Source organism: Bemisia tabaci, chromosome 2 (assembly GCF_918797505.1).
Source record: "Bemisia tabaci chromosome 2, PGI_BMITA_v3".
NCBI classification, from domain to species: domain Eukaryota; kingdom Metazoa; phylum Arthropoda; class Insecta; order Hemiptera; family Aleyrodidae; genus Bemisia; species Bemisia tabaci.
In genome coordinates, this window is record NC_092794.1 from 55,007,655 (window position 1) to 55,031,389 (window position 23,735).

At 36.8% G+C, this 23,735-nt stretch overlaps 1 protein-coding gene across 2 annotated transcripts; it reads right to left on the minus strand.

Moving 5' to 3' along the window:
• Nucleotides 1-4,757: 4,757 nt before the first annotated feature.
• Nucleotides 4,758-20,102, minus strand: Fkbp39 (FK506-binding protein 39kD). 2 transcript variants are annotated; one of them, XM_019049804.2, is made up of 10 exons: nt 19,921-20,101; nt 17,762-18,019; nt 17,232-17,333; nt 16,372-16,476; nt 15,292-15,396; nt 14,371-14,540; nt 11,876-12,115; nt 9,816-9,950; nt 7,314-7,492; nt 4,758-6,147 (listed from the first exon to the last, which is right to left on the minus strand). In XM_019049804.2, the coding sequence occupies exons 1-10, from the start codon at nt 19,928-19,930 to the stop codon at nt 6,066-6,068; spliced, it is 1,386 nt and encodes a 461-aa protein (XP_018905349.2). In that variant the 5' UTR covers nt 19,931-20,101; the 3' UTR covers nt 4,758-6,065. The 2 variants fall into 2 exon arrangements, with proteins under 2 accessions (XP_018905349.2, XP_018905350.2); XM_019049805.2 differs by lacking the exon at nt 7,314-7,492 and having other exon boundaries at nt 19,921-20,102.
• Nucleotides 20,103-23,735: the final 3,633 nt, after the last annotated feature.

Here is a 23,735-nt window from a genome sequence, read left to right on the forward strand (position 1 = left end):
GACCTGCAACTCTATTATTTTATCATTTTATTCAAGAAATTTTCATCTTGGTTATTCTTTTAAAAGTTCATCTCCTCCTCTTCACTCAGTTCTTGCGTGTTGCAAGGTTTTCAGCACCTATTTTCTCAAGTTGACGAGTGTATCTTGTAATTTTTTATTTTTTGGTACCAGGACCGACCACTGAGGTAAGATTCCTTGTTGTTACCCAACATATTTTCTGGGCTTGATGTTCAGTTATTTGTGCCACTTTAATGTAGGCTGCTTTCCTGCCAATCTTCCAATACCATGCGCCTAAAAGAATATCACATGTACTCATTAAATGTAAATTGTCAACGACTACGTTTCTCATCTATCTGACGTACGTTAGGAAGGAGGTAATTGATGGCTGAAGTTTTCAAGGCCTCATAAGATCATTGAAATACCCTACTGTATTGTTTGACTCAATGGTCTGTCCACCACTTCACACCATTGTATTCTGAATGTCATTGTCTTTAAAATTTCTTCCTCTTCTAAATTTGAATATAAGGAAGTAGGTCCTGCAGCTTGATCTGTTTCTACTAACTTAGGTAATTACTGAAGTCAGAATTTTTCACTTATTTTTAATGTTTCAAGATTTTCTATTATGATCGCTCCTACTTTCTTCCTTTTATTTTCCCTGTAGTTTCTATCTTATTTTTTCCAGAATTTATGTCGCTGATTTTCTTGCGCAAATTTTGATAATCAGTTATTTTGTGTAGCCTTGACATTGGGAGGAACCTTCAAGCTGGACTTGTTTTATTTCCTCCTATACACAGGAATGCCTGCTTTTAGGTACTCTGTAGAGGTAGATGATCTCAGAATGTTTCCTAATGGAAGCTTTTCACAGTTATGACCACACCCTCTCTCTAAAGTCACTAATTACTGACATAAGTTGCTGAAACAATGATAGGTCGTTGAGATGGATATTGGATAGTAAAACCTCGAACTCTTAGATCTTGATTGTGGTGTTCGCATATTTTCTCCAGTATTTTTTTATCGAGAGAGTACCTCGAGAATTTTTTGAGCAAAATGTCCTGTGAATATTGTTGGAAGAGTGAAGAAAATTCAATAAAATATTATTCTAATAAAATGATCAGCCCAGCTTTGGAAAAGTAAAAACGACAGGAAATTTGTAACATTGCAAACTTGGATCCAGGTTTTGGTACTTTCATACCATCATTACCTATTGGTTTGCACAGTTCCTCTAATATAATTTTTCATACCCTGAGAGAATTCAAAATTAATAAAAAAATATGTTCATTATTACTTACTTACATGCATACACTCATTATTATTTTTGTACATACATATTCATGCACAGAAATTATAAAAGAGATTCTGTGTCCTACGAAAGCACCATGAGGCAAAAAAAAAAAAGAACCTTTATCTCCAGCAAGCAGCCAGGTTTGTTTTTATTAGGTAAATGTGTGAAATTCAAGTAACTTATAACTTTATTTTTTCAGCTAAAATGGTTTGCTTACCATGTGTTGCTGTGCCGCTGCTCCTGTTCTTATGGCGAATTCTGTCACCATTCATCCTTCGATTCATCCCATGGGGCAAACCAGAACCAGGAGAGAAGGCTATTGACAACAAGGAAAAATCCCCTATATCATGTGACTCTACTGGCTGTTATTGGTCTCGCCCAAAGGTCCCTGCAGAGGAGTCTAAATGCCCAATCGAATCTGACAAAGTGAAATAACTTTAAAACCCCTCATACTAAAGTCACCTCGAATGATTTGCTGTTTTTGTTGAATGAGAAGACAACTAGTCAGCAACAGAAAGACTAAGAATGCCTCTCTAGTCTTTTACCCTTTTTTACTAAGAAAAAAGATCGTCTTCTAACAGTGAGTTATCGTTACAGGATGATTGAGGACGGGTTAGGTGTTACAGGATGAATAAGGACGAGTAAGGCAATCTTTAATTCCTTCAGTTAGAGTTGTTAATTTTTTGATTTTTATATTTTCTGTCTTGAACGAGTGGAAATAGTCTTTCAGATAATTCTCCCATCTAAGAGAACACTAAACGGAAAGTCATTGCTCTGATCATAACACTTACAAATAGTTGATGAAGGGTAGTTTTAAAGAACTTCTGAATGTACTTTTGCGAACTTATTGTGAGCATTATGACTACATTTTGGAATTAGAAGCAACTATTCCTGGCTCAGGTTTGGAACAACGTATGTACTAATAGTTTCCCTATGCACATAAGTGCACAGATGAACCAGAAATAGTAGTTCCTAATTGCAAAATGTAATCCATTTGGACTTCATTTTGCAATTAAGAACTAAAAATTTCTGGCTCATTTGTAGAAACACTTACATGCATAAGTAAACTGATGGTGCATACGTTGTTTCTAAACTGAGCAAGATATTGTAGTTCCAAATTGCAAAATGTAGTCCATTTAATAATGCTGAAAATCTTTTGGCCTGTATTTCTAATGCACCTCGGTTAAGCAACTTCTCATCAAACTTGTTATTTTTTCTCCTCGGCATTTTAGCCCAAGGGTCTGTCATGTGTGAAGTGAAGGAACCCCCAACCTAGAACCGAAAGTAGGCACTTGGCACTATTCCTTTGTGGAGAGACACCTGTTCAAGAACTATGAACTGTGATTACTGTATGCATTCCAAGATTGTTGCGCATGGGGCCATAAATGCTGATCATAGTCCATTATTAAATAAGCAGAAACACTTCCGATAAAAATGCCCGTTCTGGATATTTTCTGAAGTCACTACAGAATGTAATCTTATAGTGCTGTAATTTTTGCAGAATCAAATCATAAATTTAACCAAGAAGTCAACTTCTTCTGGTGGTTCATTGGCTTTTGCTCCAGTTAAGGAGCAACCATCATTTAGGGGCATTTTCTCAGATGTTGGGATGATTTTGAAGCCTGTTGGCAAACACGAAAGAACAGCCTTTGATCAGCTGTCTTTGAAATACTTAGTTATTACCTTGGTCAACCAACAGGATAACAATCAAAAGTAGCCACCTCTGAGTCACCCCTTTTTGACGCAATAATAAGTATTGTGCTGACAAGGGTGTAACTGAGTCAAATTAAAAATTCATCATAATTTGATAATGATTATTCCTCCTGAAAACAAGAGAAAATTTGTTCTTCAATTCTGGAATATGACACTGCTACAAGATTACTGTCGTGAGGTTAATGCCCCAGCATTTACTATTTTTTTGTATTTGCTAAACTGTTATATTCTTAAGTTGGGTTATTGCTAATTGTTTTGAAATAAATTCATGATCTAAGTTTGAACATCGTCAGGTGCTTTTTTCACTGGAGTCCTCATTGATGTGTCACAATTCAAACAGGAACAGAAATTATCTCGAGTCTCATTAACACTCTTCAGGATGTCTAGCAATTTTCATATACAAAATTCCCTGACACAAACAGTCAAAAGACAGGGGAAAAATTTAAAGTTCCTTGACAAAAAAGGGAAAATATTCCCAATTGTTTGACATGATTAAACTAATTAGATGTAGGTAAGAATTTGTTCATGTTATAGGGATATAATGCAATAAATAGAGCAAAATGTATGGTGCCTAAACTTATACAAGATACGTTTGCCTCATTTTTAAAATGTAGAAGACATCAGCGGAAATTCTGGTAGAAATTTTAGTATCGATTCCATTTTTCTGAAACTTGATTCATCATCAATTTTTAACAAAAAAAAATCTGTGTTTTTGATTTCCCTAACAAGCCAAATTTTTACGGATTCCCTGAAATTTTCCCTGACAAAAAAAAATTCCCCAACATTCCCTGGTTTCCCTGGTCGCTAGACACCCTGCCATTAAGTTATGTTACAGAACAGCCTATCTAACAAAAAGAAGCATATGGCAGCCCCAATATTGGAACCATGTTAGCACGACAAGACTAGACACAGCCCAGTGCATGCAATAGATGTATTGCTTTTCAATGTCTTATCGTGCTGATTTTGACTTTCAATAATCGGCCGTGGATTTGATATAACCAGCAGTACTTTCTCAATCCGTCACAACCTGTTTTGGTTGATCCTTCTTTTGGCCTTCATCAGACAATAGTTGTCTACATGATTTATACATTTTTTGTATTTCTCGCTGGTGAAACGGATATTGTCTCCTTGGTTGAAGCTTTTACCTCACCCCTAGTGCTCACGTCACTCTCATAGGGAGATAGTATACTTTCATACAAAGAAATGGCAACTACACCTCAGATCAGGTTTTCTCTCTCTGGCCCCCTACAAAGCCCCTGTCTTTCTCATGAACTTGAACCGTTTCGGGGGTTACAACCAAAATCTTCCCTAATTCATTTCCCAAGGGCTATGCTGTTGTTGGTCTCAGATTAAGATAATTTGAACTTCAGTGGTAATTTACGTGCAATTTCTGTTTGAATTTTGGGCGGCGAATAGTTTTGAGCACAAAAAGTTTGACTTGGAAAGATGAGCTTCACTGTAGCATCAAATTGCCAGGATTTCTGGATGGACACTCACATATCTTACAGATGTTAAAAATGCAAAAGATTGCCCTACAAAGATGAAAACTGACGAGACTTCATCTCACCAAAGTGGTGGAGAAGAAAAATTAGGAAACAAAAATACTGTGTACTTGAGGAAACTGATCAAGTACACCTTTCAAGAGAAAATAAAATTTAACTTAGATTTGATGGCAATTCAATAGCGTTCAAATCTTAAGGATTTGGATACCTTCGAACGCCTCCAATGAAGTTGAAAAAAAAAAAAAAAAAAATACACAAAATTTTTAAGGAAAAATATTTATTATAAAATTTTTTTTTGTCCAGGAAAATTGTGACCCAAGAGATAAGTTACACTCGTGACAGATGGAAAATCGTTATTTTATACGGTTAAAACTCGCATTTGAAATTCCAGGGGTCGGTAGAAGAGGGATCAGTTGTGCCCTATGATGACTATTAATTATTAGGACTTCATTTTGCAATCAGAAACAGCAATTTCTGGCTCACCCGTAAAAAACCAGGGCTGCCGATCCGATTACCCATTTTTGAGACCTTGATTAACCACCGGATTGTTTTTTCCTCACCGATTACCCACCAGTTCCAATTATACTCACACTTTACCCACCAACTCCAGCTTTACCCACCAGCTACAACTTTACCCACGTTTACCCACCAACACCCAACTTTACCCACCGATTACCTACTGTTCACCCACCGTTTGCTGCCAAATTTGAATTTTCTTACGATTATTTTGTTGGATTTTAGTAAATAAGAAAATACCCACTGATTACCCACCATTGCCTGGATTACCCACAGATTACCCATGGTTGCCTGGATTACCCTCGAATTACCCATTTCCCACCGATTACCCACTGTTCACCCACCTTTTGCTGCCAAATTTGAATTTTCTTACGGTTATTTCGTTGGATTTTAGTAAATAAGAAAATACCCACAGATTACCCACCATTGCCTGGATTACCCTCGAATTACCTATTTCCCACCAATTACCCACCGGAGTTCAAAATACTCACGAAATGGGTAATTGCCCACGAATCGGCAGCCCTGGTAAAAACACCCGAGTACACGTGGACACTAGTGGTACATACATGGTTTCTCAAATGAGCCAGAAATGTTGTTCTGAACAGCAAAATGTAGTCCATTTATTACATTGTAACAGGAAATGAGAAGGAGCGGCATCACTCAATTCAGAGGCCTCCTCTTCTTGCCAATTCCTGACTGTCAGGGAATCTAAAAATATCAGTTCTAATAGTACTGTGTTTAGAGTGCTTAATAAGCACACTCAAAAAAATTCACGGCTCAGTAAATTGACATACCCTTTTTACCTCGCATTCTTGACAAGTCATGCAATGATTAGGGTCACTACTGGCTGTCGCTTAACTTTAGCAATGGTATGATACAAAAAATGGGGGAAATTCTTTCTTTTAACTGTTTCGCTTCCACGTAACACAATTGGGAATGGGGTCAAAGGTGATGCATCACATGAAAAAACGCTCGACAAGTCTCAAACAGACATTCATCTTTGATGGAAACCAAAAGATAAGTTTTGAAAAAAAGGTCTAAAAGAAAAGAGATTAATTCACGGATCGGAGTTCTACATCAAACACGAGGGCTGCGTTGGAGGGAATGACCGGTGGAGATCCTTTTTTTCCATAACTGAAAACAAAAACAAAAAAAAACAAGTCATAAATATACATTTTAAATTAGGATACTTATGTATTTTCTTAACGTAAATACTCTTACACTGAAAAGAAATGTTCGCGTACCAATAGAGCCCTGACAGCGCGACTTTTTGGAATCCGTCAATCTTATTGGTCAAAGGTTGACACCATTACAGGCCATTGTCTGATTTGTTAAAATATCTGACCTCGATTGGCTCATCACATTTTCTGTTGCGTACGGATTATGGAACAAGTTGTGAACAATCGAAAAAAGGTTTTTACGCTCACTTCTGTACGTCCTCCTCAAGTCCCTGAATTTCCCCTCATATTCCCCGGTCCCCTTGAATTCCCTGAAGTTTCCCGGGGCATAAAAACCCTGGACAACGCTCAACTCATGTCAAATACAACATGTTGTTCTTTGTACACTACTATGTCTCTTTTCATGACTAATTTTCAAAATTTTGCGGAAAACAAAACCAACAATGCTGAAAATCTGCAGAGAAGACTACGCACAGTAAACTGCCACCAATTAAGGAACTAAATGGTCCACTGATGATTCTGTTCAGTCAAATGAGTGTTCTATCAGCGGCCTGATAGCGAGCTTCCAAGGACTATTTTCCACTTTTTATCCAACAACATTAAAAAATATGATAATCTATGTGTAAGCCATGAAGTAAATCACTAGCTTATTGAGATTACATGTTTGCTAACACTAATTTGGAACTGATTTGGACCATGAAGTTTAATCTTCATACCTTCAGCTGGCACTGATTAGTAAGTAAATTTGTACAGTAGAAGAGAAGGGGGAAAAACTCTGTAAATTTTGATTTCATGAAATGGCAGGGGTTTAGGCTAGTCACTAAACTGCGAGCATTGAGAAGTCATTGCTCATAGGTGTTGTTGCTGAGGATTATTGGGTATCCATCCATAATTTTCCCAGGTTTTAGTAATATTCCTCACTTGATTAGAGAAGTTGGTAAACTTGCAGTTTTTGGAAGTTTGGGACAATTTATGCTGGTGTCTGTAGGGATGAATAGGTTTTCACAGTATGTTGACTGGATGAGCTGAACTTGAGAAATTTTAAAATACACTGCAGAAAAATTTCAAAAAGAGGCAAGAACATAAGGTGAGCAAGGCGATGAGAAGCAAATATCTACTTACGCCATCTCTGGTGGGCAGACTATCCTACGTTTGCCTCCAACCTTCATTCCATTTAGGCCAACATCCCATCCCTTGATCACCTCATTCCTTCCTAGTCTAAACTTAAAGCCTGGGCCTTGTGTGGATGCATCAAACTGCTTGTTGTTGTTTTTAAATCTCCCTGTGTAGTATACATTAATCTGTTCAACAGACAATTGAGAAAACATTTAAAATAAAACGTATCTTGTGTTCTTCTGGGTGGACACACATTCACCGATATATGATAGTTTATCTCCATTTGATGATCCTCTACAGGGGTAGACCATTATCAAGTCATAGCCTTACTATCCAATTTATGTCTGCGAAGACAGCTTTTAACTTATGCAGATACAGCGGCAAAATTAAAGGAGCAATACAGCTTCATCTTTGAAATTCTAGCTTTACATGTTGTGTTAGATTTAACACAATCGCCAACAAACAAGGCTGCGGTCAGTTACCGCATTTGCTGTAATGATTGATACATCATTCTGATATCAGCATTAATGTAAACGATAACAAATAATGAGTCAAGCATCCCGTTATGCAATCCAAAACCTTAACGAGCTGACGGGCAATTTGTTGGGCAGCAATCTGATAAATTTGGTAAATCCATCAAAATTTAACAACACTAATTGTCAACACTATTTTTGTCCATCCTAGACCATCAGGTAATTTGTGATTGAGATTGGCAGCCTTAATGACACATTTCAAGTGAAAATGACAAAATAAGACTCGGCCAAAAGGAGTGTCAATAATAGTGCCTTGAATGACTTGCCTAAGATTTAAGCCTAAAATGCACCAGAGTAATGATGAGCTATCCACAAAGCACTTCTCACATAGTTTAAAAAGAAACAACTGATCCTGCAAAATGAGGGTTTAGGCAAGGGAGGATCTTACAGTGCAACCAACTGATCCCTATTTAAGTTTGATACGAGATTCTCATACGGAGCCTTCCATAAATTTGATCAGGCTAAAAATTGGGGTTTCCCCCTCTATGGTAGAAATGTTCCAAAAAACAGGATAATGCGATTAAATTGCTAAGATTGACACATCATAAAAAAAATACGGAACTAAAAAAAAAAAAAAAAACGAGAAAATCTTCCAACACAGTTTAAAATGATGTTGATTGCATTTGAAACAAAGTCCTTAGAACTTGACTTAAACAGAGGCTGAAGCTTGGACAAGTACTCATCTCAATTCAGAAGTGAATGATCCGAGCTTCTGGGAGGTTTTCTCAGCCAATAAAACTGAGATGAATCAAGGATGTACAGATTAACAAAAACAGAACCGTAAGTTGTAGCAGACAAAAATAAGAGAGGAAACATTAGTCCTCGGGCAAAAATAAATCCAAACAAAATCTCCATCTAAATCCTTTGGCCCAGCCCCTAAGCTACTTAGGACTAAGCGCACTTTCTTTCCCATCCATAGCTACTTAAAAGAACATACTTCATTCCCTGCCTAAAATGATGAGACAAGATAGGCCAAACGTAGTGAAAGAGTCAGTTAAGCTCGGGAGGGATTTGCCTACATTTTTCGGTACAAGAAGAACGATGCGTACGTTAAAATTTCACGAAAAATTGTCGCTGCGGAGATGTAACGCTTCCTTTTTAGGAGTCCTCGATAACTTGTTTGAACCGACCGCCGTGAATCTTCGAATCTACCCGTCATAGACAAGAAGATGGTGGCGACGAAGCCAACCTGCTTACTACCGCCACGCTGCCGTTGTTGACATCACGATTTCTCGTTTGAGGTGAAGTAAGTTCTAAGTGAATGTTTCATATCCTACATGAATCTGTATCGCATTCTGATTGAGAATCTTAAAGAATTAAGAACAATGAGTCTCAAACAAAGTAACCTACATAACCTCCAATTGATCAACAAAAACACACCGCCATCGCGACGCTGCCGTGTATTCTTCCACTATGCATTCTGCCACCATATTGATCGTGACAAGTACATTCGAAACCTCCAAGCGCGGTTCAAACGCTGTTTGAGGGCACCCTAATTTTTGGCACTTTCAAGTAAACTTTTCTCCCGTTAGCAGTCATCAAAAAATTTAGGAAAAAAGCTGTAAGCTTCGGTCACTTACTACTTTCGAATGACACAATAAAAAAAAAAATGACTTAACTGACTCAATACCGCCATTCCTCAGTCAGAGGAGGCTTCAAAGTGATTCAGAACCCTATTTAATTGATTCTCCAGAGTTCATTCAGGTGCTCATTGTATGTCTTTGAAAAAACTACTTAAGTGCTAAAAATCTTGACAATAATTTCATTTTCTGGGAACTCAAGTTGAAAACCCACTTTCTATTTTGTGCGAAAATTTAAATGACAATAGCCATCCTATCAAATGAATTTGGTAGAATTGAACAGAAAGTTTGCTGAGACAAGACAAGGTTTTTTTTTTTTTTTTTTTTTTTTTTTAAACCTTTCATGCAGCTGGTCTAGAGTGTAATAAGAAAAATAAATGCACCAAGATACTTACAAATTTACCGGGTTTTGCTACAGGGCCATCACCGACTTTAATATCTTCTACTGACACTCCTCCTTCCAAGGTTTTGGCAGGTGTTTTAGGTGTTTTTGCAGGAGTATTCTTCTCATTTGGTTTCACTGATGAACCCTAAAAAAGAGAATTTAACATGAAGATATGACAGTGACAGATCAACTTTGAACAGCCTACAACAGTAACTGAATCAGCTTTTTTTAGAGGGGCGGAAAGCCAAAAACTCATGCGCCCTGGCTTTCATTGATCATGTAGAACGCTAGAGCTCATGAGCTTTTGGACGTATGCCTGTCTAGCAGAAGCTGACTTAATTGAAGACACTGCACAAATTACAACCTATAACTGGAAACTGTGTTGTGAGAAAAACGCACAATATGACACTGCCAATATTGACAATTTTTCGTGAAATTTTAACGTGCACATCGTTCTTCTCGTAACGAAAACTGTAAGATTCGACTATTTGCAGGCAAATCCCTCCTGAGCTTAACTGACTCATTGAAAATAACATTGCAAAGTTGAAAAGTGCACGAACAACATTTAGGCTTACAGGTCATTCTTCCATCCATCATTTCAGAGGCCTGACTTAACTTTGAAAAAAAGGGGGTTTCCACCTCCAACTACTCAGCTATTAATCAATGTTCTATCTATATCCTTGGGTGCAGAGAATGCGATAAGCTAATGAGGTAGGAGCAATAACAACCTCTATGCATATCGGTTCTTATTGGTGCAGTGTCCTCAATGAAGTTAGACATTCATCAGAACTCTCATTGGATGAGATATCAAGGAGTGAATCACAGGATGGATAATAGATTCAAAAGCATAGCGCTTGAGAACTTGAAAAAAAATTAACCTGAAATGTATTCAATTTTCCGTTACATTTAATAACATATTGGACATTTTCATGGACTTGTTCACAGATTTAAACATGAGGAATTGCACATGCACAGCAACTGTGGGTGTCCTATGAGTTTGCCATGAACCATTGAAAAAGTTCCATCAAGAAGTAGAGAGGATAATTCTAGAGAGATTTTGGAAATGAGCTGTTGCAATAAATACATGATTTGTTCACTTATTCTTCTCAGAATGCAAATACATACAAGTACAGAAAATGAGTAAGTAAGGGGATTTACAAGCACTTTTTTTCTCATATCTGCAAGAGCTATAAAGGCTTATTTCGGGGATTTTTCTCAGCTTGACATCAGCGATGTATCACCTGATCTTTAGGGTGCTGTCACTCTTCAAGAAAGGCACATTTCAACAAGGGGTGCTTACTTCAACTTTTACTCAACTTTCCATGAGTTCAGCGGCACCCTTTATATTAATTCATTTTCTGAGAGTACCGGGTGAACTAGGCTCCTAGAAATTTTTTCAAACTTTGTTAAACCCTAAATGCCCCAAAAACCCAGTTTGGAAGAAGCTAAAAATAGGATTCATTCAATTGACGCTCAAATAACAATGGCAGGCGCTGATAACGTAGCCAGATTGGGGAACCGGCGTTTGTTGATTGGCTGAACTCATATTTAGGCATCACCTTGCTGCGTTAACTCGACTGTCAGCTTTAGGTTACTTCGATCTCCCTTTGAAAATGAATTTCAGAACATTTTAATGAACTTTTTGGTTTCTTCACAAAATTTTACAACAGAAAAACTATGCTGCAACCATGGCAAAATTCCTTGCTTCTGACCTCAACACTGTGACATTTGTGCTGCCGTGCTAAGGAAGAACGCCGTATGAACATTCGAGAGTTGCCAAAATTTCCCTTAATAAAATAGGAATTTTGGATGATATTTATGCACATTTTTCCTTGATATTTTAGATTGCATTGCGTACGAAATTTTCTGAAAATTTTGGAACAAAATATTCACAAAATTCCCAGTTATTCCGGTTTTTATCGAAGGAAACTTGGCAACTCTCGAGGGTTCATACGGCGTTCTTCCTTAGCACGGCAGTGTGGGTGTTCATTTCTACTAAGGAGGGCACCACTGCAATAAAAAACAAATCGGCATTTAAAAGTATTCATGATGCAAAAGATTTCAACTTACATTTAGGAGAGGAGTTTTGGGCTGTTTCTTGTCACTTTTGGCATTGGGTGTCTTGTTCTCTTGTTTTGGCGTCTTGTTATCCTGTTTTGGTGTCTTGTTATCTTGTTTTGGAGTCTTGTTCTCTTGCTTGGATCCCTTTCCTTGTGTCTGAGGCGTCTTTGCCTGTTTTTGCCCTGAGTCTTTTTGCGGAGTTTTGATGGGCGTTTTTTGATTTTGACCCTTTTTATTCTTGGCAGGTGTCTGAAAATAGGCATCAGTTCAATTTCGCTTGCAAAAATTAAATTCAACTTCAGCTGACACTGATAGAATGTATAATGATAGGAGGCATACGCATGAACAATGATGAATGAAATGAATCATTCATAAGGCCCATTTCAAGGAACAAATAGTCTTAAGTTCCTGAAAACTCTCAAGCAACGATCTTCCACAACCTGACCATCTGTTACACCTAATCAACACATTTCTGAAGGGAGTGGTTTTTATTTAGCATATTAAAATCATCACTTCAAAGCGTATTAATCGTGCAAATTTTGGGACTGACAAAGTGAATACAACTTACATTGGGTCTCAATTAAGGAGATAGGAATCAAGCCATACGCACATTGTAGAAAAAAATAAATTAGGAGCAGGCGTCCTTGGTGAGCTTAGATGGGGAAAAATGTTTCCAAGGAACCTCAGTTTACACTCCAGCAAACTTGGTATATGCAATTTTCACAAAAAAAACTAGAGTGTTAAGGCATATCTATGCTCTTGAAGGCACTCCATGTGTTGTGCATTAGATAATGTATGGAATAATCCAAATCCGTAGCTGCAGCATTTTTTAAATATCTCGGTCCAAGGCAAAACCTACGCTAAAAATATATTTACTCATCAGGTTGGTTGAGATAGCTTCATGAGGAGCCGAAGTCTAAGGTTAAACGGGACAAGACACTACTTCAGACAGCAGAGTAATGAACAGGTAAGTTTGATATTTATCTGAGGCATTCATGGAAAAAGTTGTGATGATGGAACCTGATTTAATGAATTTCAAAATTGTAATACAAAATGATTGAAGGGGCAAGAATTTTGGGAGCATTTTAATAAAATGAGTATAACTCACAACTATTGCACTAGCTATTTGTAAGAATTAAGGCAACTGCACCACTTTTTGTCAAAATGACTTAACCCAGGATGATTTTTAAATATTAGAGAATCAGCCCTTTGCTGGTGGATGCATTCTAAGAAAAACTTTCAGCACCCTTGAAATGAAGATGTTTCAAACTGGACTGGTTGTACAAGTTTTCCCTTGTCAACAATTCAAAGTTGTGAAAGCATGTACATAATGTGAAAACAGTGGCTACGCTTTATTCATTACACTAAGTCAAATAAACAAATACAGAGCTATCTTCCTTTCAACTAGAGCTGACTTGGTTCCATTTTACCAAACTCAGTTAGCTATGCACTTCTGAAACATCAGGAGTACGCACTGTGCTCTAGTGCATCCATCCTATACTTACAAAAATTTTTTAGCCAGTTCCAAATTATACCAAACAACCTGATACCTAGAAAGGATGCAAATTGTTCTCAACCACTTGGGGGTAACAAAATTATGAGCATGCCTGAAAAATCGTGGAGACTAAGAAAGTTATTCTGGGATGGTGGTTTTGATCCCCATACTATTTCAGCGGGTATCCACTCTTAAACTGCGATGCTAAGAGCTGATACCTATTTTACTCTTTTGTGAAAACGGCGCATTTAAAAAATTTAAAAACATTTCTATGAGTGGATGCGTATGACTTGCTTGTGAAAGCTAACTATCAGGTGAAAGTATAAGACTTTTTATCTGCGTTTATGTTGTCTTTACCATAAAGATGGACTGCCTTGTATAAATGTACCAAAATTTTAACCAGGACCATGTGTCGACTTCTTCAGCGCATTACAGAAATGTACCTGAGCTTAGAACAATTCGTGCCCTACAAACTCAGTTGGACAATCCGAAATCTTTAATAGGAAACATGGCTTCCTGAAAAACTGATCATTGATCCCATCCTTGACAGATACCTATCAGGCACCTCTTGACACCCCCTCCCCCCTCTGATTCAGGACAAAAAGCAGAAATTGCAGTAAGTATTGAATAAATCCACAGCATAAATAATATGAGTTATCTTCTGCAGTCATATATTGTTATAATTGGGGGGGGGGGGGGGGGAGGAGGAGGGGTATAAAAATTTTTTCAAATGAGTACTATTTACGCCATGATCCAATAATGCCAAGAAAAAATCTTGTGAAGTACGGTATCTTAAACTGATTTTGTAGATAGAAAACAGGGAATATCATTATACATCATCCTTCTCTTTATCCCTTCTACTTTCCAACCTTTGAGACTTGATTGTTCCTTTTTCAAGTACATATCAGGCACCCCTTAACCTTACCCTCTTCATAGACCCTGACACGATTGATGAACGGCTCTTTAGTTCATGAGATATAAATGCTGTTAAAACTAGCAGTGGTCTCACCTCAATCTCATCTTCATCACTATCTTCATCGCTGTCATCTGAGTCCTCTTCATCTTCTACTTCCTCTGCCTCTAGATCTAACATATCAGCATCACTGTCGTCATCGTCTTCCTCATCATCATCCTCCTCATCCAGATCGTCGCCATCTTCATCTTCCTCGCTGTCATCGCCTATGCAAAATGAGAAAGAAAATTAAGAAATGAGTTACCTTTTATTTTTCGGGAAGATAACTTTGTTTCTTTTGTGAATAATGGAATGACGAGCTGGCTACTTGTAGGTCCTGAGCCTTAATTTGACAATTGCTGGTTGGTTGTCCTTAAACAATTTCTTGTCAGAAAAATCAAAATTAGAGCATGGCATCTAAGAAATTTTTAATTGAAACTGCATTTCAAAATAGTTTTTTTCAACAAACATTACTGAACATTGTTTCACAATTTTTTTATACTTCACAAAATTTGTTTTGGTCCAGTAAAAAAGTGCCCATTTTTCGATTCAGGAAAGTCTGTTCAGAATTTTGTAAGAGAATTCGTTACCCAGATTACGTTTTCATGATCATTGAGCAACCGATGAGAGGTTGGTTGAGAAAAGTGAGGCTAGAAACCCTGTAATGATTTTGAGAACTTCGTTGGGGTACATTCTGATTACTGCACATCAAAATATTACAACAGCACAACAGCCTCTTAAACGACCCTACGCCTGAACTTTGATAGCTTTAGTTGAGCTTAAAAGTTAATTCCAGAGAAAACGAGTGGCACCGTCATGTTATATGCAAAATGTTACACAACCAAAAGCATTTAAATTGCAAGTTTTCGACACATGCGGGAACTTCATTGTTCATGAGAAAGGCTAGAGTGGGAAGCATCGCTGCGCAAGAAGGAATATTTCGTGAAAAAAATTTTGAAAACAAGATAAAAATCTTACTATCATCTGAGCCTTGCATCAGTCCATTTGGAATACTGTCATCATCGTCATCTTCATCATCATCGTCGTCGTCGTCATCATCATCATCAGAATCTGAGTCTGAATCTGCACAGGAGACAAATATATTAATTCCTTAGCACAAAATGAGAAGACCTATCAGTTGCGGTTTTCACTTACATGAACCTAGATACCATGAAGAACAGAGCACAGAATACTAAGACACCCAGCAGAGGTTACATTTTATATTTTGGGATGTAATGTTCCTGATGATTTCCTGGTTACGAAGAGTTTATAAAATTAACCTTTCCGAATGCCAACCTCGAGTGAAGCAGTCTTTTTTGGCCTTTTCCAGCTCATTCTTTAAGGGGAATGTTTCACTGACTCCATTTGTTCGCAGGAATTTGATTTTTTCGCCTCTCTCATCTCCCCGACATGCTGGGAAACAAAAGATCTTCTCAGTCTCTAATGAGCTGTTGCAACACTTTCCATTAGATATTGCTTGTAAAAATACCCCCAAAAAAAACCTTTTCTCCACATTGGCACATAGTATGTTTAACTTTAAAACCTCATAGTGCTTAGGAGGAACTAAAGCCCAAGGATTAGCTCTCATAGGCTATTTGAGGTAGTGGAAAAAAAAATGAGCTTGTAAGTAGTATTATATAAAAAAATATCAAAATTCAGCTGACGCCAATTTCCTCAGTATTCTGTGCATAATTCTTCAGCAGAAAAATGCTCAATGATAATAATTTGGCACCCTCTTCGGTAGTGGTGATGAGAGGATTTCATTAAGTCCTTGGGAACTTATTTTTCACAGCTAAAAAGGAGCCTTATTTTTCAAGCACATACAAATATCAAAAGTTGAAGACACATTCTAACATACGAACTCACAATTTCTCCCAACCAAGTGTGGCTAAATTATTTTCAAGCCCGAATTTTTTATTTTTTTATTTTTATTTTTTTTGTGAAAATCTGTCAGTCGGCCACTATTCAATTAAGGAACTTAATTGAGGAACATATTAAGGAACATATGTCCCCTAAATGATGAAAGAGACTTAAATAAGAAAAACTAAATGAACTAACCTTGTTTTAATTTCTTGGCATCAGGAGCCAGCTGTTTTTCTTGCTTCCTCTTGACAGGAGAGACGACAGCTTGCTGCGGCTTTTTTAGCGATTTTTTTGATACGTCTGCAAAAAGAGTTTTCAACAAAATTGTTTAAAACATAGCTGAGAGAATGTAAAGAACATGGAAAAATTTGCTTGAACCAGAGTGTGTAAAATTTCTAAGGGTCTTCCACTCCAAAATTCACAGGACTATCTACGAATGTGAACAGGATTGAGGAATTTGGAAGAAACCATAATGAGTTCATGGTGCACAAAATTGTGAAAGGAACAATGCGAGAGATCTCATAAGTAGGCCAATCCACTTTACGTCCTTTTTATTAGGGGCCATGTCCTGATTCATAAAAGAATTTCAGAATGTTAGTTATGATTTCCATCCCTTCAAATACCCACGACCTTATGTTAAGGGCAGTGTACAGGGCTGAAACTTTGGTACACATGATTTTCACCAAATTTGACTCCAAATTATTACTATTAAGGTCAAAAAGAAGAACAAAAAAACTCTTCTTTTTATGACTTGCTTTACAGTGCCCTACCCTCCCAGAATAGTTCAGAATTTCTTGTGAATAGCGCTGTTCAGAATATGCAAGTAATGCGCTAGTATCGCAAATTTCAGCATGGACTGATAAATAAACATGCGAAATTTTTAAACCTCAGGAATTTTTCGTCACCCTACACAAGATCAGGGCTTTTCCACATTTCTGCCCACATAATTGAGCAAGTTCTTTGCACGCTTGCAATATTAGTGCCAAAGAACAAAATCTCTACTAACGAGGCTACATTACCAGTGAACAAAAAATATCAAAATAATGACAAATTACCTTCAACAGGTTTCACTTCAGTTTCACTTTCAGATTCGTCCTCTAAGTCTTCTTCATCTTCACCTAACATACCAGAAAACTCATCTTCAGGAACAATATAACCTGGAAAAGAGGCAAAATTAATTTTCAGAAGTAACTCCAGATATTAAAAGACGATTTTCAGCTCCATGTCTGCACAGTATATTACAGTGTGCAGTACACCGAGTACACCAGTATTGATTACAGCATATTAGATACATTTTCCAGGAGTCCAAATGTATGGCTTATAACCAACTATTCTAAGAGGAACTCAGCAAAATCTAGCGTAATAGCATGGCTAGATTTGAGCATGCAATGTAATGTTTCAACTTTTTCCTGCACAGTATTGGGTTAGTACTTCAAGGTCTATAATGTACAACTTGGTTCTCTCATTTTAAAATGAATTATCCACAAGAAAAGCTTCTTTCACAAAGCTTTAATTTAAACGCTTATCTTAGTAATAATATATAAAAAGAAGTATCAGGAATATCTTAACTCTCAAAAAGTATTACCAGTTAAGTGAACGACTCCTTTTCCTTTGCATTCAAAGACAACTTTTGATCCAGCCATAAAGTTGAGATCCAGCGTTTCCTGCAGAGCATGCGCCTTAGATAGATTACACAAAATGTGTTCGTTGCCATCTGAATGAAATACAACTGTTAAAATGTCATTGTCGGACCTAACTGATGTTACATCTAAGGCTGCTTTTGACAGATGAAATGATTTCTCAACCGTAGTGGAGTACTGCTTGCCAGATTCTAAGACCAAAGCTGAAAAATATAGTTTAAATTAAGGATTTCAACAGCAACTTTTAAAGGTGAGAGCAGACATTATTGTTCTCTGAGGCCCCATTGTGAGGATCACCCCTGTTCAAATCGCATCACAGTTTTATGAAACATATTGTGCCAAGTGGATTCCGCTTGAAACACAGAATGCACATTGAAAAACGATTGATCTTACTTACTTCGGAGAGGCAAAATCCAGCAAATCAAAACTGGGCGGGTAAAAATTGTGAAACACCAGTTTCTTATACAGCACTAAGTTTAGCGAAGACATTATAGCGGATAGGATGATTTTCTTCAGAATGTGGGGACAGAACGAGAGACTACTTGATGTTTGGATAAGATAAGTGGGAATATCTACATCACCATGTATAATTCCGTAAGCCTTTTCTTTGCGTCAAAATTCAATTCTCAATTCTTCAATTCTCTACATCACAGGGTAAACAAACCTCAAGATGCAAACACCTCCTTTCTTTTTCTCTATGGATTCACGCATTTACTGCCTACGCAAAACTAGCGTCAGGCGATCTACTGTCACAGGCGGAAAGGGCATCGACTCTTGGTAGGAATGACCTCTAAGATTAGACAAAAGTCAGCCTGAACATGAGACATGGATGATTAAACAAAGAAAATTGTGCACAGGTGAGGGTAGGGATGGATGATTATCAAACTCAAATGCGATTAATCGAAACTATTCGATTGCGATTTCAAATACTTTGGAAGCGAATTTTCGAATATTTTTGATTACGGCTTCGATTTTTCATTTTTTTGTGACCGTGGAACATGGTACGATTAGTGATAGATGTACATAGAGGTGTTGTCAGCTAAGTTGACAGTTGTTTACTTTCGAGTTGCAGGCGTTTTCGCGTCACTACTATCAACAAGAAAAGAACATCTGGCTCTCTCAGAAACAAGAACACAAGCTTCAATAAGTTTTTAATACTTTCAAACCTTGTAACACTTTAATTTTCAGCAACACAGAAATCACAACCACAAATGAGTCGCAAATCATAACTGATAAGTAGTTTTGGTGCGATACGATCATGAGACTGATGTTTTCAATGTAGGTAGTAGCGAGCGCCGCTTTGTTCAGAGGCCCAAATTCGTCGTTGGCGCTTGCAAACCGAAAGTAACCAACCTTCAACTTAGCTGACGACACCTCTAACACTTTTAACTGAGACGATCAGTCATTACTGTATGGAGTTGAGGAAGAGTTATAATTAATAACGAGATTGACGATAGGGATGGATGGTTATCGAATTCGAATCTTGCGATTCCGAATACTTCAGAAGCGAATATTAGAATGTGATGCCATTATCTTGGTGCCGATAATTCAAACATCAAATATTCAATTATCTTAACATTCGACCATCCCTTGGTGAGGGTCAGTGGGTAGAGACCAAGTGCAATGCACTGACAAGAGCCTGCCTCAAGGTCCTTCATCACGACAAAGCCATGTGGTTCTGCTTCGGCTGTTCTGACGATCTGAGAGAATGAGAAAGACTTGGAAGTATCATGTTTAACAACCGAGAATGCCGATGTCTTTGACCGGTAATCAAACATCTGCATGACACTAAACATGATAATTTTAGAGCTTGACAGCTCGGGAATAAATGATGTAGTGGAATAGAAAGGTGTAGGGCTGGCAGGAAATGAGAGGTGCATGTCAAGGGATGGCGAACTGATTAAAATGCGAAGGAAACTGGAACATAGGACAAAAAAATTAAATTGACCGTATTGATGAAAGAAAACAAAAAAAGGAAGGATTTAGGGTACAGAAAGAAAAGAAACAGATTGAACGCAACGCGGTCTAAAATCGTAACCACGTGCCGGGTGGACAAAACGAACAGGAAGGCTTTCAAAGTTTCAGTTTAAAAAGTCATACGTACCCCAAAACATCTTGAAATCGCTGGTAAGTAATTAGACACGAATGTAAAACAGTATAGTCGAGACTTAAAATAGAACTAGGTAAATAAAATTCGAAAGAGAATACACGGCGGGTATGGGCAGCAAATCAGTAAATTGCAGAAGGGAGAATGGAGGCAACTTGACACGAGGTGGACGTGTACGACGACAAGCCGGGGAAAAAGGGAAAAATGAGGAAGCAAGGCAAGGCAAGAGGGAAAAAAGGGAAGGTAGCAATCAGACAGAAAATCCCTCGCATTGCCCGGATTGAGTTTAAAAAAATCTGGGTAAATTGTTATATCACAAATAAATTTCCTTTTGAATTTCCTTGTCATGCATTTGTCATAAGAAAAAAAAGGATCATGATCATACAAGGTATTCTAAGAAAAAATGTCTTTGAAAAAAGTGAACGCAAGGGGGCGTTCTAACCCTTAGGGTGGAACACTGTCGCTGCTCAACGCGCGAAATTTAAAAACCGCAATGCTAGACAACGATCAATGTCGGTGGTGTGGTAATAATACTTTCTCAACTTCTCTACACCTACCCACCGGTACTAACTATTCAGGTGCTCTAATGCGATGATGAAATTGGCAAAGATGAATAGTTCAATGACTGAAGTCTAAAAGTGCATGCCTCAAATTGCGACTTTGCAAATTCTTGCTCAAATTTTATCGATCGAAGAACCTATAAATACAGAGCAGTGCTACTTTTTAAGAGAATTGATACATACCCTGCTGGTATCGGCTGTTGAAAGTTTGGTTTTATAAACCTCAAAAACTGATAAAATTTTCGAAGAAGGAAACCTTTTTCGGGGGGTTTTTTACGTAAAATTTACAAGAGGCGAAATTCAAGTAAAAAAAAGTGTTAAAAAACTCCAGGTAAAAAAGAGTGTAAAAAAACGCGATTTTCTTAAAACATTTTTTTGAAGTAAATTTTACGTAAAAAAATCGTCAGAAAACCAGGGAATAATTTTTCGAAGTATTTTACGAGATCTTTTTCAGTCCCTGTTACTGGTGTTCAGAAGTCAATATTTTCATTAGTGGATTTGAGTATATAGATTTTGAAATTCACCATGACCAAGATGCAAAACATAAGAAATTTTTTTCAGCAAGTTTAAAGACTAGAACAAAATGTTGATTGTCAAATTTTGGCTTTTTAAGTAGCACACTTTGAGAGAACCTTGCAATAACATTTTGGAAAACTTGTGATTTTTTGCCTACTTAGACAAATATTGCATTAAAATTGTATGTAACACGTTCATGCTAGGTCTGCTGCCTGGCTGATCGCCTTTTTTGAGCCAGCAGAAAATTACAAACAATACCCGCAGAGCACTCAGTAGTCAATGGGTACACCCACGATGAACTGAGCCAGACGAGATGAGGTTTTTTTTTATTTTTTTCTCCTTCATGACACATTTCCACTTTATTGGACTTACATATTTCTTTAAATGTGCGATTCAGTAGAACATCAGTGGTTAGATATAGAGGAGTGGGAGTTAACACATCCCTAGTGGTCTGGAAAATGAATGATAGAAATTATATGAGCCTCCTCTTAAACTGTAGCAAAGCAACAAGGCACAAAAGAAATGGCACTGGGGATTTTTTACTGGACTCAACTGACAGAACTTAGGAAATTCCTTTTTTCAGCTGCCATTTGTTTGAGACTTCAATATTATAGTTGCGCATGAGGGTGGTATCATTCCTCATACTCTCAAAATATGTGAACCAAAAACACCGATAGCCACGATTAGATCATGAATTTTGCACCTAAAATATTCTGCCTCAAACAAAATGACACGTGAGTATGTTTTGGACTTGTAGTCTTCATATATAAACATCCATTCAAAAAAGGACATTAGGTTGAGGACGTTCACCTGTGGTCATTTGTATGGTTGCAGTATTTTTGCTTTTACACTATCTTTCTCATTCTTTGAAGAATCTATTCTTCCTTACATTTCCTACAAGATTTTCCAACCTAACTTTGTTTAAATTAGTAGAACCTTATCAGAGAAAAGAAACTGATATTCAAGGCAACGAATTTTGAAGGATGGGATTACACAATGGGGGAAGTCTGACTTTTTTGAAATATTTCCTACAATATTATGGACTAAAAATTTTTGCTGTCAAAAAATGAATTAAAGAAAAAAATCAGTTTATTTGACATTCTTTAAAAACAATAAAATTTGTTACTATCTCATTAGATTCAAGCGTACATAGTAAATACAAATAACTAGTTCTGTTTCTTTTTTCAACAATTAAATAGTACGATTTTCTCAATTAAAACAAACAATTAGACTATGTACATCATAGAATTGCCGAAAAATTAAAAAGAGAGAGGAAAAAACGAATATACATCAACGATTACAAGAACCTCAACATAAAACTTATTTATACAATTGTTCTAGAACGCGTTTCAACAGAATAAAACAATACAAGACAAAAATATTGAAAAAATAATCAACTTCAAGTTACAAATTTTTGAAGAGACAGAGTTCAAGAGGATATGTAAGGTATAGAAACAAAATTTTGAAACAAATGGACATACGCGCACAATTCATCAGCTCCGTAAAACAAACGAAAAAATAACATTTGCTTTCAGGTTTTTTTTTACTTTTGATCATAGTATATGAAGGTCATTCAAAGAGTAGGTTCCGCTACTTTCATCTTCTGAACCAAAAATAATCAATTCAGTGAACAGGTACGTTTTAGACATGCATACTTGTTTTGAAGACAAGCCGGAGATTTCAAAAATCGGTTGACAGATTTGGAATAAAACTTAATTTTACTGAGATCTCCTACCGTCGAGCTTACTTCCCACTCTGCTAGCCCTGCGAACTAAAATTTTCTAATTTTTCCCTTAAATCTAGAGTACTGAAAGCAAAAAAGTTGACATTATTTTGATTCTTATACTTTCATTTTTAATTGGGTGTACTTCCTTCATATTTTTGACTGACCAGCTAGCCAGAAAATCTGATTTTTTTTATAGAGATTGGAATCTTTGGTATATGTTGACCTCTTGGTGCACTTAAGATCGAGTAATTCTGACTCAAGAGTGCTCCATTGCATCAAATATTTTGAAGGATACAAAAATATACTACTAATGTCATATTCTGTTAAATTTTTGGAGGGTTGGGATTACAATTTTTCCAACACAAAAGAAAATTTTTCTAGCCATCACACTTTGACATCACTGTCAAACAAGACGTAGATCTAGCAATTTATATATACTAGCAAAAAATCTTATTTCCTTTCTTGATCATGAGTATTGAGCAAATATACCAAATTAACAAAGTGAAAATGAAGATTTAAATAAGGTCAACTTTTTGGCTTTTAACACTACTTTGACATCAAGGAAAAATGTAGAAACTTCAGTGCAATCCTTTGATTGACTAGAGGAAGGCCTGCGACAACTGTGGTTAGTGTTAGGAAAGTTGAATTCTCTCTCAAACATATTAATTGATGTTCAAAAATCTTGCTTCAAATCCAATGGTATGCCAAATATGTATATTTATGCTAACTTGGTATATCTTCTTTGATTTAGAAGTTATAAAACAGTAAAATTTTCTTTTTGAATGACCCTCGTATATTGAGTATTTTTATTTCATGAGAGAATATAAAGGATAAATAACGTCCAATGATTGCTAGAAAGAGAAAAAGGAAGCACTTAATGGCCCTTGATGCAGTGCTACAATTTTAGATCCTTTTGAAGGATTTTCACTGGTACAAAATAACACTTCGGTCTGAGAAAAATCCTTGTTTAAGGCCGTTGAAAATAAAAAAAAGTTCCACAAGAACTTTAA

Coding starts and splice junctions, on each gene's coding strand:
- Fkbp39 (XM_019049804.2), bottom strand. Junction 15,397..16,371: donor TGCCAAGAAATTAAAACAAG/GTTAGTTCATTT, acceptor TCTCCTGTGCAG/ATTCAGACTCAGATTCTGAT. Junction 6,148..7,313: donor GTCTGCCCACCAGAGATGGC/GTAAGTAGATAT, acceptor TTTTGTTTTCAG/TTATGGAAAAAAAGGATCTC.